The sequence below is a fragment of the Penicillium bovifimosum genome (genome assembly GCF_028826915.1).
Source record: "Penicillium bovifimosum strain IBT 22155 chromosome Unknown utg000002l_segment0_segment0, whole genome shotgun sequence".
NCBI lineage: Eukaryota > Fungi > Ascomycota > Eurotiomycetes > Eurotiales > Aspergillaceae > Penicillium > Penicillium bovifimosum.
In genome coordinates this window covers 2060929-2074631 of record NW_026622711.1, presented here as the reverse complement: position 1 = coordinate 2074631, position 13703 = coordinate 2060929, and the positions used below count along the sequence as shown (strand labels likewise).

The 13703-nt window shown below is 50.1% G+C and overlaps 7 protein-coding genes across 7 annotated transcripts; 4 read left to right on the top strand and 3 right to left on the bottom strand.

Moving 5' to 3' along the window:
• Positions 1-727: 727 nt before the first annotated feature.
• On the top strand, positions 728-1592 carry N7515_001973 (uncharacterized protein; the record flags this gene model as incomplete). The annotated part of the gene is made up of 2 exons (XM_056662717.1): positions 728-784; positions 843-1592. The coding sequence occupies 2 exons, from the start codon at positions 728-730 to the stop codon at positions 1590-1592; spliced, it is 807 nt and encodes a 268-aa protein (XP_056524830.1).
• A 1110-nt stretch (positions 1593-2702) lies between these two features.
• N7515_001972 (uncharacterized protein) lies at positions 2703-3842 on the bottom strand (the record flags this gene model as incomplete). Its single annotated transcript, XM_056662716.1, has 1 exon — positions 2703-3842. The coding sequence occupies one exon, from the start codon at positions 3840-3842 to the stop codon at positions 2703-2705; it is 1140 nt and encodes a 379-aa protein (XP_056524829.1).
• A 477-nt stretch (positions 3843-4319) lies between these two features.
• Positions 4320-5397, top strand: N7515_001971 (uncharacterized protein; the record flags this gene model as incomplete). The annotated part of the gene is made up of 2 exons (XM_056662715.1): positions 4320-4356; positions 4415-5397. 2 exons carry the CDS (start codon positions 4320-4322, stop codon positions 5395-5397), a joined length of 1020 nt encoding a protein of 339 aa, XP_056524828.1.
• Positions 5398-5553: 156 nt separating this feature from the next.
• On the bottom strand, positions 5554-6413 carry N7515_001970 (putative tubulin-specific chaperone Rbl2; the record flags this gene model as incomplete). Its single annotated transcript, XM_056662714.1, has 4 exons — positions 5554-5655; positions 5719-5805; positions 5892-6065; positions 6300-6413. Coding segments are annotated over 4 exons (477 nt in total), but the record flags the coding sequence as incomplete, so codon positions are not given.
• Positions 6414-7200: 787 nt separating this feature from the next.
• On the top strand, positions 7201-8507 carry N7515_001969 (elongin A domain-containing protein; the record flags this gene model as incomplete). The annotated part of the gene is made up of 3 exons (XM_056662713.1): positions 7201-7258; positions 7343-7419; positions 7527-8507. The coding sequence occupies 3 exons, from the start codon at positions 7201-7203 to the stop codon at positions 8505-8507; spliced, it is 1116 nt and encodes a 371-aa protein (XP_056524826.1).
• Positions 8508-9098: 591 nt separating this feature from the next.
• N7515_001968 (NEDD8 family protein RUB1) lies at positions 9099-9659 on the bottom strand (the record flags this gene model as incomplete). The annotated part of the gene is made up of 5 exons (XM_056662712.1): positions 9099-9198; positions 9266-9347; positions 9399-9405; positions 9482-9536; positions 9649-9659. 5 exons carry the CDS (start codon positions 9657-9659, stop codon positions 9099-9101), a joined length of 255 nt encoding a protein of 84 aa, XP_056524825.1.
• A 605-nt stretch (positions 9660-10264) lies between these two features.
• On the top strand, positions 10265-12643 carry N7515_001967 (60S ribosomal eL42 domain-containing protein; the record flags this gene model as incomplete). Its single annotated transcript, XM_056662711.1, has 6 exons — positions 10265-10342; positions 10393-10642; positions 10701-11290; positions 12066-12158; positions 12225-12409; positions 12469-12643. The coding sequence occupies 6 exons, from the start codon at positions 10265-10267 to the stop codon at positions 12506-12508; spliced, it is 1236 nt and encodes a 411-aa protein (XP_056524824.1). The 3' UTR covers positions 12509-12643.
• Between the last annotated feature and the right edge of the window lie 1060 nt (positions 12644-13703).

The window sequence follows — 13703 nt, the reverse complement described above, 5'->3', positions numbered from 1 at the left end:
CGCTGATGTCAATCATTGGAAGTTGCAGGGATCTCACGTCGGATACAGGTCCGACGGCTTTACTGCGTAAAGGATCCATTGACAGGTTTTTTCCATTCGAGACGGACAAGCCAACAACTGTCGGCTCACACCGCGCTTCCCATTGCGGTTGGTGAATGAACCTGATGTGGATCTGTATCGGACCCCCGATCGGATGTCCGATATGTGACTAATCACAATCCGGATATTTCTCCGAAGTATCTTATCGCAGTGTGTTGCAGATCTGTGACTTATCAGGGAATCCGTCAAATGGCCGTCTTCAACATAACTACTAGCAGATGCATATTGATAACTATGCATCTATCAGTGCTAGTTAACACACCGCCGTTATGTCTTATGAAGAAAAGCGAAAACTATCACAACACGATAAGCAGGATAGGGCACGTTATCGCTTCCAGCTAAAAGTCAAGCAAAGGGCAAGCTGCCTGACGATGGGGGCGTAATGCGCTAGTGCAAATACAATAATCACGTGATGCAATTGTTCCTCATTTCTGTTTACGTTAACTAGTTACAGTATGTAGTTAGTTACGCGAACTCCTTGACCGCATCTCATATTCTCAACCTTCACTCTCACCCTCACTCACGTTCATTTGCTCAACGTCTTTAAGAATGGATGTGCCGGTTTGCGATTTGTGCCGGAGAGACATTGATATGATGGACTCTTAAGTTCTGCAAGCGTCATTCGAAAATGGTGGATGAAGACTTGGAGAGCTTCATTCAGGTCCTTCGCCATTGGAATAAGCCAGTGAGTAATCTAAGCTGACTACGCGAGCAACTTAGTACTAACTGCACCTTTCTCATAGGACCAACATGAAATACTGAACGGTGATTACACACTTGATTTGGATGTTCTGGGGGTCAAATCTGGGTGTTCAGACAAGGAATGGTATTTGGATCCTGAATCGCAGCAAAGTGCAGCAATGTGGTGTCTTCAGGACATTATTCCGAAGGAAGGAGTGTTTCGCTTTGGCTACACCCATCGCGAAAGCGATGCGTCTATATACCACTGTTCCCAAGATGCTACGGTGGAGCGACGATACGGTCGATGCGGGGATCAATTCCCATGCGAGAGCAAGCTCAGCATACGCCCCTGTTTGCAAAGTCGAACCCTTACCGTTTCAATCCACCACAAATGGCATATGCCCGCAGAATATGACATCTCCGACATTGAATCAGAGTCTTCCGAATCTGATTCCGAATTTGAGTCCCGGTTTCAAGAGTTTTCTGGATTTGAATCAGAGTCTGACTCTGACTCCCGTGAAAGCAAAGGCGAATCTGACCCGGAGGCTAAACCACTTGACGTCCGCATAAAAGAACACATGAAGATGTTAAATGAACTCATAGATAGTATGAGAGCCGAACATGCAAAGGGGAATTTCAAGTATGTGAAAAGAGTTCTGAATTCATCGCCAATACAGTCAATGATGCTCGTGGCGAAGGAAGCTATGCAGCTCGAAAATAATCCGGATATGCCACGGACTGGGTTTCGGCACCCGGCTACACAGTACTACGTACCAGGGCTCCTCGGAAAATGGAACGATAGGAGGGGATAACGTTGGGGCCAGACGACGGGGATCGAAGGCGATGCAGCTACTATGGGACTGGGGGGCGAGAGTGATTGGGGACATATGGGATGTGGAGCTGGGCGAGCCGATCATACTGTCTCATATTACGGGCAGTGATACGTGTACAACGAAGAAGGAGTCTTTGGCCCCCATTGCGGCACTCCCGCAAGACTGGCTGGATACCTGAGTGCTGACGGCGAGCTGTCATGATGGCGCCGTTCCGCCTAACCAAGAGTGGGCTTCCACGCGGAAGGACTCGACCCCAGCTCGATAGGCTTTTCCTCTGTCTACCAATTGCTCATGAAACAAAAGCTGGCCTCGATTGACTTTGGGAATGTAGCGGCGAAGGCCGTTGAACACTAGAAAGGTGCGACTGGGAAAAAGATCCCGGCATCACAACTTTGGCGCGGTTTCAAAACTGCTAAGGCCGGTGATCTATGCTGGAGGTTTTTACATGGGCGCATCCTTGCCGGTTCCAACTCCATTGGACGGACCCAGGCCGACATCACTGAACCCTTACCTCAGTTACCTCAGAATTGAGGGTATTCTGCACAAGATCGCCGGCTTAATATGAAAAGACAATTCGTTATCTAGAGGGACTTGCTTGATCAGATGCAAGAGTATTGAAGTATTGTGTAGGGTTCATTTCCAATCATAAAAGGAAAGTGGGATCATCGTAGATCCAGTGTGGCTCGTATCTTCGTAACTATACTGGCCTTGATTTTACCCCAAGTCCCAAGTCCTAGGTTATGTCGCATGTTATCCCCCCACCCCTTAAGCTGAACCTATACAGATATCTCATGGTCAAGATCAGAACAGAAACAGAATTCCAGGATAGCCTCTTCCGACCTGGTTTAAACGTTGCCATCGCGGCCAGGATCGAGCATTCCAATTTGCAGGCAGGGGATCCCATCGAGTAGGCTGAAAGTGATAGGCCGAATCATTTCAGACGTCGAGTGCCATGCAGTCTCGTGCATGATGAAGCGTAGAGTCAGCGAGTCATCGTGTCCGTTCGGGTTGAATGTGCAAGACTTGAATATCGACAACCGCTTTTCCCGTCTCGGGTCATCATCAGCATCTCACTATTAGCATGCTGTGCTAAGTATGGGCTGGTCCGATTGAGACTCCTAGACCACTACCAGGCCAGGTGTTCTGGATGTTTGGTGTGTTGGAGGCATTAATATTGTAAGCAGAGCTTTCGCCGACTGCATGGCTAGTGCCATCCCCATCCTGAGCAGGTCCGGTGTGTCTCGGGGCATTGCTAGAATTAGGTACAGTATGATGAGTCATGTAGCTGGCCCCAGTAACGTTGCCCTGGTTTGGGAAGAAGCTTTGATTCAGTGACCCACAGGTTGTGCAGGTAAATTCAATCTTGAAATTGGTGAGAACCATTTGGGGAACGGCGTTGTGATCAGTGCGCTGGGCATATTCTTTCGGGGTACCCGCCACTCCTACCGGTAAAGAAGCAGCGGTCTGATATCCGACTTCAGGTTGTGGGATGCCCATTGAATGTGGATCGTGATTGAAGGAAGGTGGGTTTGGCGTGGGAATGGGTGGTGGCAGAGCTTGAGGATTGGGTGCTGGCGCAGGTACGTGGTTGCTTGAGGTTTCATTTGGAGAGATGTTATCATCATCGACCAGCGATGGTGGGAGATGCTCTGAAAGCCAGCGATTCTCGGATATCTCTCTGAAGGCCTGGGCTCCGCCTGTTTGTGACCCCGGGGATCGCTCAGGCGATTGCTGTTCCCCTGCGCTCATGTCGAGATCCAGTGTATTTTCATGTTCGCCTTCTGCGTGTCTCGGCTGGAGTCTGGTGAGCGCTCGCTGTGCCTGGCGCATAGAGATGTCATATCCATGGTAGCGTTTCACGGCATCCACGACCTCCTGTGCTCGTATCTTCGACTTGATGTCGAAAAGCTTGGGGATCTCGCTCAGCAAAAACCGCACGTGGGAGGCTTCAGAGCGAGCAGGCGTGGCTGCCGAAGATTCTGCACTCCGACGGCAACTATGACTGTCTTGCAGACTAGTGATATAGGTCGCGTTCTTGTTTGAGCGACAGACCACACGAAAGAGGCAGTTTGCCGATGATCGGCAACCGATGACCACGCTCTTCTTGTTGCTTCGGGCCACACGCAGCTCCCAGTGTTGCCTTACTGATATACTGCGTACCGATGTCTTGAAGTCCTCCAGAGACGAAAACCGCTGGCCCACATGGAGGCCAGAGTACATCTCCGTCATTGTGATTCGACCGCAAGGAGGGTCCAAACAAAGTAGCAACTAGGGCAACAGTCTAGACACTTGAGTAGCAAAGTCCATCGGGTCGCTGGCTTTGGCTTCACCAAGGCCGTGCAGTGTGCCTGCAAACAACTTTGAATTGCGGAGCACGGGGTGATCTTCAAGCAAGGACCCGATCAATCTGCGAGCTTGGGAATTGACATTAAGCCAGAAGCTTCAAAAGCCTTAAGGGTGACCAAGGCTTCAACAAAATACGTAAACGCAAACTGAATCAAGTTAGGCAACGCAGCTGGTTATTGAAGAATCGCCATTGAAAGTCGATTGAAGTAAAAGCGGAGTTCTGCCAGACCGCTCGCCTTCACTTTTCGTGATCCTCCCACCTCCAACAATTTGAGATCGCATTTATAGACATCCTGCGCTTCCAGTATTTTCAGCTTTTTGTGATCGAGATCTATTGCCTAGATACACTAGACACACAAAATGGCTTCTTACGGGCTGCTGGGCCAGCCTGAGGAAGGTCAGCTCCCCCTCCAGCTCTGTCCTCCATATCGGATGCTAACGTCCCAGCTCTACAGATACGCTCCACAAGTCGCGTCTCCTTAACGTCGAAGAAAAGCCATTCAAGCGAATCTCAAAGCGCCTTCTAAACCCAGCATCCATTGTTATCTCGCCATCCTCCCTCCCTCTCACACCTCCCCCCGAACAAGCCGATGCCGAGTCAGATGCGACCGCTATCGACGCCGAGAAACAAAAAAGGCTCGAAGAATGGCGCCACTTCCGCGACGATGTCTCACTCGACTTTGCTGCCTTCGAGAGCAGTATTGCGCGCATTCAATTCCTTCTCACCAGCAACGAGCAAGAACGCCAGCGCTATGCATCCGAGCGCGTACAAATTCTGTCGACAATGCAGTCCGTCCGGGAGAGCACTTCCGACCTACGCAGTCAGCTCGAAGAGGCGCAGCGACTCCTCGCTTTGCGGAAAACCTATGATGAATTGACGGACAAAATCACGAGTAACCGCCTACTCAAGCCGCGCGAAGATCAATCAGCGAACCTCCAAAAACTACGGCTAGAGATCGCGGAGCTCGAAAATGAAAGCAAAGTTTACGCCAGTACCTGGGCTGAGCGACGTGAGCAATTCGGCCGCATTGTGGATGAGGGTATGCAGCTCCGTCGCTTGATCCGTGATGAGAAAGAGGAAGTCGAGCGTCGTGAGGGTATGCAGAAGGGCGAAGATGGTGACGATGCGGAGGTCGCGTCCAAGGGCAAGAACAGCAGCGGGACCACTCCTGGCCCTGATAGCGATGTTGCGTCTCCGTCTCATCAGAGCGAGAATGAGGGTCGGCCATCTGCTTTGCAGGTTGAGAAGCCTGAAACTGGTCGCAGCGCGTCGCCTTTGAGGCAAGTCACGGCTGCCCGGGGCGACGAGACAGACTCTGCTCCCAGGGATAGCGACATGATCGATGAGGGTGAAATCTCTGCGGTCAGTGATGGTGAATTGTCTGAACTCGAGGAAGGAGAGGAACTCCCGGATGGCTTCAAAATGGACACTACCTGATCATGCATTTTGGCACCTACATTACTAGCACTAGCAAGGCGTCCTGGGTTATGTCTGGCGTTGGGCAAGGTTTTACTTCAATTCAATGAATGATATTATGGAAATAGGTCCATCTTGTGGGTATTTATTTTGTCCTTCATGTAATCATCATCTCGTTCACGAGATTTCACGCTCTGCGGTCTTGGCCTGGGCGATGGCGTCTTTGGCAGCTGTGATGTGCTCGACATTGCTTTCAGATCCCTTCTTGCCCTCCTCGATCTATCCAAGTGGTTAATATAATTTTCAATCCGAATGGCCAGCTAAAAAGGGGTCTCCACTCACGATCAGAGCTTCCAGGTTGGCAACGGCCTCTGCAATCTTCTGTTTCATAGTAGGCAGAACCTTCTTGGTCTCTTCAAGAGACATGTGCTATCACTCATGTCAGTATCATTGATCTAAAAGCCATGCAGGATATCTGGATGAAGGAAAGCTTCAATCCAAGGAATGTGACATACCTCTTGCTTCAAGGTGTACTCGCGGTTCTCATCATCATTAGCCTCAGCCTCCAACTTCTTGATACGCTCAGTCTGCTGCTGAAGCTCCTTGTGGTAGGAAGCTTCCTCCTTGACCAGGCGGATCACAGAGGAAGTGGCGATCTCTAGCTGCGAGCGGGGTGCCATTGTGATTTTCTACGTTGGCGTCAGTACTTTCCAAGCATGGAGTCGAATCCCGGACATAGCCCCCAGGGAAGGGGTGCAACGGGATAGCAGAATGTCTGTTAGCGGAAGGTATCAAAGCTACCCCCAACAGTCGCGCAACCAGGATGCCGGGATACTACCCGTTATGACCTGGTTGGGCAAAAATTCTCCAGATATTCTGTATGTGGGAGGACATCGTAGAGAGATATTGTACTCAAAAAGAACATACCTGTAGATCTTGTACTTGACGATGAAAGCAAGTGACAGGGTGTGTTGATTTCTGATTGCTTCGAGTTGATATGCCCCTCGGATGATGCTATCAAGACGTTTGTTTTGTTTGCTGTGGCTCAAAGTGGGGTCACATGGTTCGAAGTATCCCTCGAACTAACTACACGGCCTCGTTCAACATGAGACCTTTCCTTTCATTTTATTTTAGGAAAGAGAATTCGGATCCTCATCCTCCGACCTGAGACCTCCAATGATGTCACTCACTTGTTAATGAGTCTCCAATGCCCTATCTTTGCAGAAATCCAGAAGCATGGTCACTATCAACAAAGCAAGATGGCGTCCCCTTGAAACAGGATAACCTCGGAGTTCCGAAATTGAAATCGAACAAGTGTTCAGGTTGAAAGAATCTTTTAGCCCATCCTGTACTCGCGGTGACTATGAACTCTATCGTTTTCTCTCAATTCATTGTTCTCGGGATAGTAGGTATCAATATGAATAGGGCCCAGAGGATGACACCTGTCCCATTTTCCTGACAAACTGAAAGAAGTCGATATCCTATGACTCTCTGCTCATGAGTGATGCGACCCAACTTGTGATAGTAATAGGCTGCCAAGATAACTATTATTTGCCTATTCTACTGTGTCAGGTGACGTCACAATAGAGAGTAAGACCGCCCACGCTGAAGCCTTGATCCAATCAGCGCTCGACAACGTGAATGATCATCCGGCCTTTTATTTGAAGCCGAAAAGACTCCTCCGGGTCCTCCCTAACCTAACCTAATTTGCATGGAATATACCAGTTGCATCCCATTTACCTGGCTTTTTTTATTTGCTTGCTGTCATCTTATACCCACTGCATGATACTCAGTTTGGTCTAAACGAGTGCCATCATAAGCGCCATGCCGGCACCCTCGCTTCTCAGTATGGCTTCGGCCATGGCTGTCCGCTTCGTGAAACGTATGTTTAAAGGACTTCGTTATATACCGTTTAGCGATTATCGATGGATATAGTTATTTACTGATATTCTCTTTGTAATTCTAGACATGGATGACCTAGGGGCCCTGCCATACACACTGGCCCGTCCCATACTGATGAATGTTCACAATCCCGAGAAACTGGTAGGTTCTACTTTACTCCTACAATTCATCTTTCTGTTGGCGCTTTGTTGGCTTTACATACCCCAATTTGTAAACCAATGGCTAATACTGTCCTGTCTGATCCACAGCACACCTTCGAAATCGCATCCCCTCATCTCGCCAAAGAAGATGGAGAAATATGGCTGGAACTTATCAAGCGCGACATACCCAATTGGCATGAATACCAAATGCCAGAAGAGACTGACAATTGGTATGGGGTGTACTGTGATCTCCGCGACCAGGTTCAAAAAGATCTCGAGGCCGATGCGGAAAAGATGAAGACGGCGATCGACGGCATCAGCGCCAAACGTGCACTTCTCACTCCTAAGATCATCCCCGAGAATACGAGCAAGCGCATGGCCGGTGCTCGACCTACCGCGAAACAACGCAGAGTTGCCTTTCTCCGCAGACAGGACGCTACCAAAACCTCATATGGCCCTCCAAGACCAGATACTTCAAAGAAGAGGTCTATTTTCCAGTCGGCGAAGATCAGTTCCGCACTCACAATGCCGACCAAAGCCCTGCACAACCGTGCATCGCAGATCAAGCGTGCGCCTATTGCCCTAGTTGAGGAGCATCGACGCCCCGTCCCGCCTTCGACACCAGCGCCACCCTCAAAGGCTCCAGCTCCATCGACGTCGCAAGCTCCCCCTCAACGCATCATCAGGCGCCCCGGTATGCTGCCACCTTCACTCCAGCACCCTATGCTGGCGCAGACCGGGGCTACCCCCCGCCCCATCCATAAGGTCACCATCGACGCACGTCGCGCCTCATCTAGTCCCGGCAGCTCGAGCAACGTATCCGCTACCAAGAAGCCGGTCACTGCATCCACCAATCCGGGATTTAAGGACGGCGCTGACTCCCATCTACTTCCTCCCGCGCCTACCGCAAAGCCCTCACCTTCTACTCACCCCGCCCCTACTGCAAAGTCCTCACCTTCTACTCACCTCCCCCATTCCCCTTCCCCACATCCGCCGACCCCCGGATCATCTGCGTCACCCGTTCAACGCGTCATTCGTCGACGCGCGCCACCGAGCATCTTCATGCCGTCGAAGCGCCGTCGTGTTTGACCAAAGCGTCACTATATCATTCTCCTGGCAGCGTACATTTGTTTATAATTTCGGGGCGTTACATTTTGCCAAGATACCCGATTACGTTTTTCTCAATTCGGTAATGAATTTTTCGGGTAGCGCATATACGATCTGGCTTCTAGAGCCTGCCGCTGAATTCCATTCGGCCATGAATTCCATTCAATCGCGATACCTCTTTCTGAGCTATCGGACAGTAGTATGAACATAGGCGAATATGCAAGACGTGTGGGAGTAATAGTATAGGTAAGCCAGGCAGTACAGGGCAACACATTTAAGCACACTAACAGGGAAAGCCTCGGATCAGCCCCGGGGTCAGACATGCCATGGCACACTCGAGCCATGTAAGGGAAGTGAACTGAATGTCCTTGGTATGACCCCAGAAAAGTAATATTGACTAGACCCAGGACGCCCGGTATGCATGTCCGCCTCGCCCAAGATCAAACCCGCTACTCCACGTAAAAGCCGCCCTAACGGCTCTGACTCATGACCCGGAAAATGTAAAAGTGCGTGTTCCTCAACCGAATCACATTGCTGCTGAAAATATGGTATCTAGAAATGACAAAGAGCGCGTTACATGGACCCAGCAGCGCATCCTCCACGCAGGGCAAGCACGAGATGCAGTGTGGCTCCGCCTTCGAGGTTGTATTCTGATGCCGTCTTGTCGTCCGCCCTATTAAAAAAGGTATTAGTCTGGGCCGTCTAAAACGAGGTCGTAGGGTTGGGGTATGGGGTCTTACATCTGCTTTCCGCCGAAAATGAGACGCTGCTGGACAGGGGGATACCCTCCTTCTCTTCGACGCGCTCCTTTATCCGAGCAACCTATACAGAACCATATGTATCAATGTAAGTCCATTCAAAATGCATACATACATTGTCCCTGGGTTGCTTCACACGTCGCCAAGTGATTCGCGCGGGGAGAAGCGGGAAAACATCGGGGTTTGCGAGTAGCTTACCTTGTAGTCAGGCTCGATATCGAGCTCGATCTCCTTGCCAGTGAGTGTTCGGACCCTATTTGAACGTGTAATGTCAGCTTGCAGCTCTGTCGGGTTTCGGAGTTTCGGTTCAGGGTCATGCGATGATGCAATGGGGGGCGGAGTCGTGTTGGGGCTGCGGAACGCACTTGATCAACATCTTGAGGTTGCGGATATGGCTTCGGAGGCTCGGGTGGTGGATTTTTGGGCGAGGGAATATGTGGCTTGCGATGTTCTTGGAAGCACTGGTGGTCAACGAGTCTTTGGAGAGAAGATGTGAGCCTGGCGGGGTTTTGGTGGGGCCACGGCGGCCTTATTGCCTGATCGTGTCGGAGCCTCATGTTGAATGATTATTTGTGAAGAGCAATTTTTGTTAATGACTTTTAAGAAGAAAGCAGATAGCAGGTATATCACTGACTATAGGCTGGTATTGTCTTAGTAGCACCCACTCGGATGGGCGAGATTCAAAATTTTATACCAATCGCTCACCTCAGTGATATATACAAACTGTATGGACTATTCTTTGATGTGTGGAGTTACAGGGCAGGTGCACGACATAGGTAGAGATGGGTTCCAAGAACCTAGGTAGGTAGATGCCCGAATGGAATCTACTGTGTTTGGATTTAGCAATCAACTAAAGCTCTAACTTTCTCTCCAACGTCAACCCCACGACCAGAACTCATCTCATACAACCCCCTCATCTGACCTGCTCACGGCTGTACTCCTACCCCGCTACGAGAATCACCAGGGGTGTCCCAACTCGAAATGGCCAATATACCAACACAATATTTGCCGACAGGAAATCAGTTTCAAGAATTGATCGCTAGTTCCGAGAATGACCCGGTAAGATCGAGCTATCAATCGTCTAAAGGCAATCGCTGAGAATGACCCAGAAACGATTGCAACTTGCCTATGAGATCCATAGAACCAATCGGAACAGCTTTTTCGGTAACCAAATCTGCCAGCGTGGATTCCATGAATGGAAAGAAGATACCATTCTTTCCAAAGTCCTCGAGGCAGAGAAGGGGTTGACAGACTTCGTTGATCCAAGACACAACCTTGCCTTTTGGGCGCGGCCCCCACAGCATATTCGTGAATTGGTCCACAAGATCCAGAAAATAATCGGTCCATTGATTGGACCAGGTGAGTACATATACAAAAACCGGCGTATGCAGAGAGAATACGCTGACCATGTCTCCAGGTCTCTGGATCGTCCCTCCGGATCATCTACACATGACCACGCTCGAGATCAGATCAGAACTGACAGGACCCGAGATCGACGAGGTTGCCTCTTCACTCGGACAGAGCGGGCTGGTGGAAGAATTGGCGAACTACACTCTCACTCATCGTGCCCGATTGGTGAAGCCGGTGATTAGCTATGATACTTCTGCTATTGCCCTGAGCTTTGTTCCTGCGGCCGGCGAGGAGGATCTCAATGAGTATAGTGGGAAAGATGACCAGTTCACGTATCACCATCTGCGGAGTGATCTCTATGACATCGTGACTGGATCTGGTTGCGATATTGCGGCAAGGTATACTGTTCCCTCCGCGCATATCACCATTGCTCGATTCGTTACGCCTAGTGGGCTTGAAGATGGCAAGGACTCCCCGAAAGAAGCTAGGAAGAAGGCCTTACAGCTCATTGATGAGATTGAGGAACTAAACCAAGAGCTCCGCTCTAATGTGTGGAGAAGATTGGGTGATCCGTCGCAAGGGGAATGGGTAGTTGGCCATGAGAAGGGGTTGGAATTGATGAAAGGTCGAACATGGTATGGAAAGGGCGATAGTATTGTACTTGGAGAAGGATTTGTCTAGCAGACTATCAAATATGCCATGATGATCGATAACGAACATTTCCATTGTCAAAATGCCAAGTATGCCTCAGGCATCAATATTGCGGCAATGACTCAGCACCATGCTCGGTGACTTCTCAAAGTGGTTAGCGTCCACCCGATAGGGCCTAAGCGAGTTCAATCCCACAACCCAACAACCGCACTTGCTCTCTCCGACAAGCGACAATCCAACGACCACCACCCAGCTATCCGGCCAAGTCAGTCAAAATGGTAAGGATATCATCCCCACGAGATATGTCAAAGTGTTCTGCAAGCCCCGACCATTCGAAATGCCCGAGTCGTGAAGAGATCGTGTGATTTTCTTTTCATTGTGCGGCCGACCTCGAAATCATCAAATCCGCCGCTCGTCGCAAACCACCACATCACGCACCACGCGAACGTCTGTTTTTTTCCCACCGGATTCCCGCATCTTGCAACTGGAAAGCCAACATTGAAAAGAGCTTGGATGGCGAAACATGCAATATCGACACTTGGGGACAGAATGGAGGTTTTATGATGCAGACTAGCAGGGTGCACACGACGACCCTCATGAACCTCAGGTCTTCAACCACGCACTGTCCCCATCCATGGATTTCATTATCGGATCAAAATGGCCGATCTCTTTGCGGCGGCAACAATCTCGAACTGGACACTGGGGCTTGGAACACATTTGACACTCATCTCATTGGCACAATCAGCCCACAGACAAATGCTCATGACATTTTTCCGTACAGGTCAACATTCCCAAAACCCGCCGGACGTACTGCAAGTCCAAGGACTGCCACAAGCACCAGCAGCACAAGGTCACCCAGTACAAGGCTGGCAAGGTTAGTGCCCTCGACATCGGAAGAAGCAAATCATGAGCCATTGCTGATATGATCTTTGTGATATAGGCCTCCCTCTTCGCCCAGGGTAAGCGTCGTTACGACCGGAAGCAGAGTGGTTACGGTGGTCAGACCAAGCCCGTCTTCCACAAGAAGGCCAAGACCACCAAGAAGGTCGTCCTGCGTCTCGAGTGCACTGCTTGCAAGGCCAAGAAGCAGCTCGCCCTGAAGCGCTGCAAGCACTTCGAGTTGGGGTATGTTGCACCTGCATTCTCTTTGGGTCTGCTCAGTACTAACCTATCTCTTCTTACAGTGGTGACAAGAAGACCAAGGGTGCTGCCCTCGTTTTCTAGATTGTTCAATTTCCTTGTTCGGCTTCTGGGTTTCCTGCATTGCACAAAGTGCTTCGCTGTTTGTGCGGAGCATATATGACATTGGCAATGGAAAATTGAAATAGGAATTCGTCTATTCAAAAACACCTTTCATGACCACCGGATATGAGTCGTTGAATGATCTTTCTTGTTTCACTGTAGAGCAGCTACGCTGTCACAACGTATGAGTACGCCGGTGTCTTCACCTAATTCTTTGTCGCCTTTTGCGCCACGACCTTTTGCAAAGGTTTCTTATAGTGCAGTGATGTAGAGTGGAGCACGAGGGATGTTGAACAAGCCACCGCAGTCGCACGAGCTATTCCCAGGGTCGGCGATATTCGGTAACAGCTCATGTGCCAGGAACGCACTGACATGACCAATGGATGGGAACCAAAGAGGCAGGTTGATGGTGGAGATGAACAAATGAGGGGTAAAGTGTAGGGTGGACTCACATTTCTGAACCCTTCAAGGTTGTTCTGCCTCATGTCTTCAGTCCATAGCTTCTTGGCTTTGAGAGATTGATAGGGCTGAGTCCACATGCCATTCCGTATGCCATTGAGCCCTGTTCCTTGTCCAGCAGTCTCGATTGACATTGGCATACCAAGTACAAATCTTGCAACTCGGGTCCAAAGAAGTGCCGGCAGAGTAATAGCGGAACAATCTCATTATCTCAATTACAACAGCTCCATTGAACTATGATAGATTCCAGCCTTGCCTGTGATGGATTCAGCTACCCCGGTCCTTGCCCGCCAAGGCTCCACTACTCCGCGTGGAGTTCTGGAGCACTTTCAAGAGGCTCGCAATCTCGCTGTTTCTAAACACCGAGGCTGTCTTAATCATTGGCCATTTAAGACGTTTCAAAGCCACCAGCAGCCACAGACGAACTATAAATCTTTCTGGTTCAATCTTGCGCGCTCATCGGAGTCTCACCGAGCATGCCCGCTTGTCGCGTGCAGCACGTGTTTCATCTACAGGACGTCTGCCACATTCCAACCCCCATGTCGCCACCGGGCGAACCAGACTAATCATAAGATCACAAGCCGAAGCCGTGCAAATACCCCAGAGTGCCCAGACGACTAAGCGTGGGGGTCAAGCGGCCTTGGAAACCTTAGCATGCCAAGCCGTCAGCTCGACCGGCGGTTTTCGCTTCATAGCAAACTTGATTGGATGATTAGGT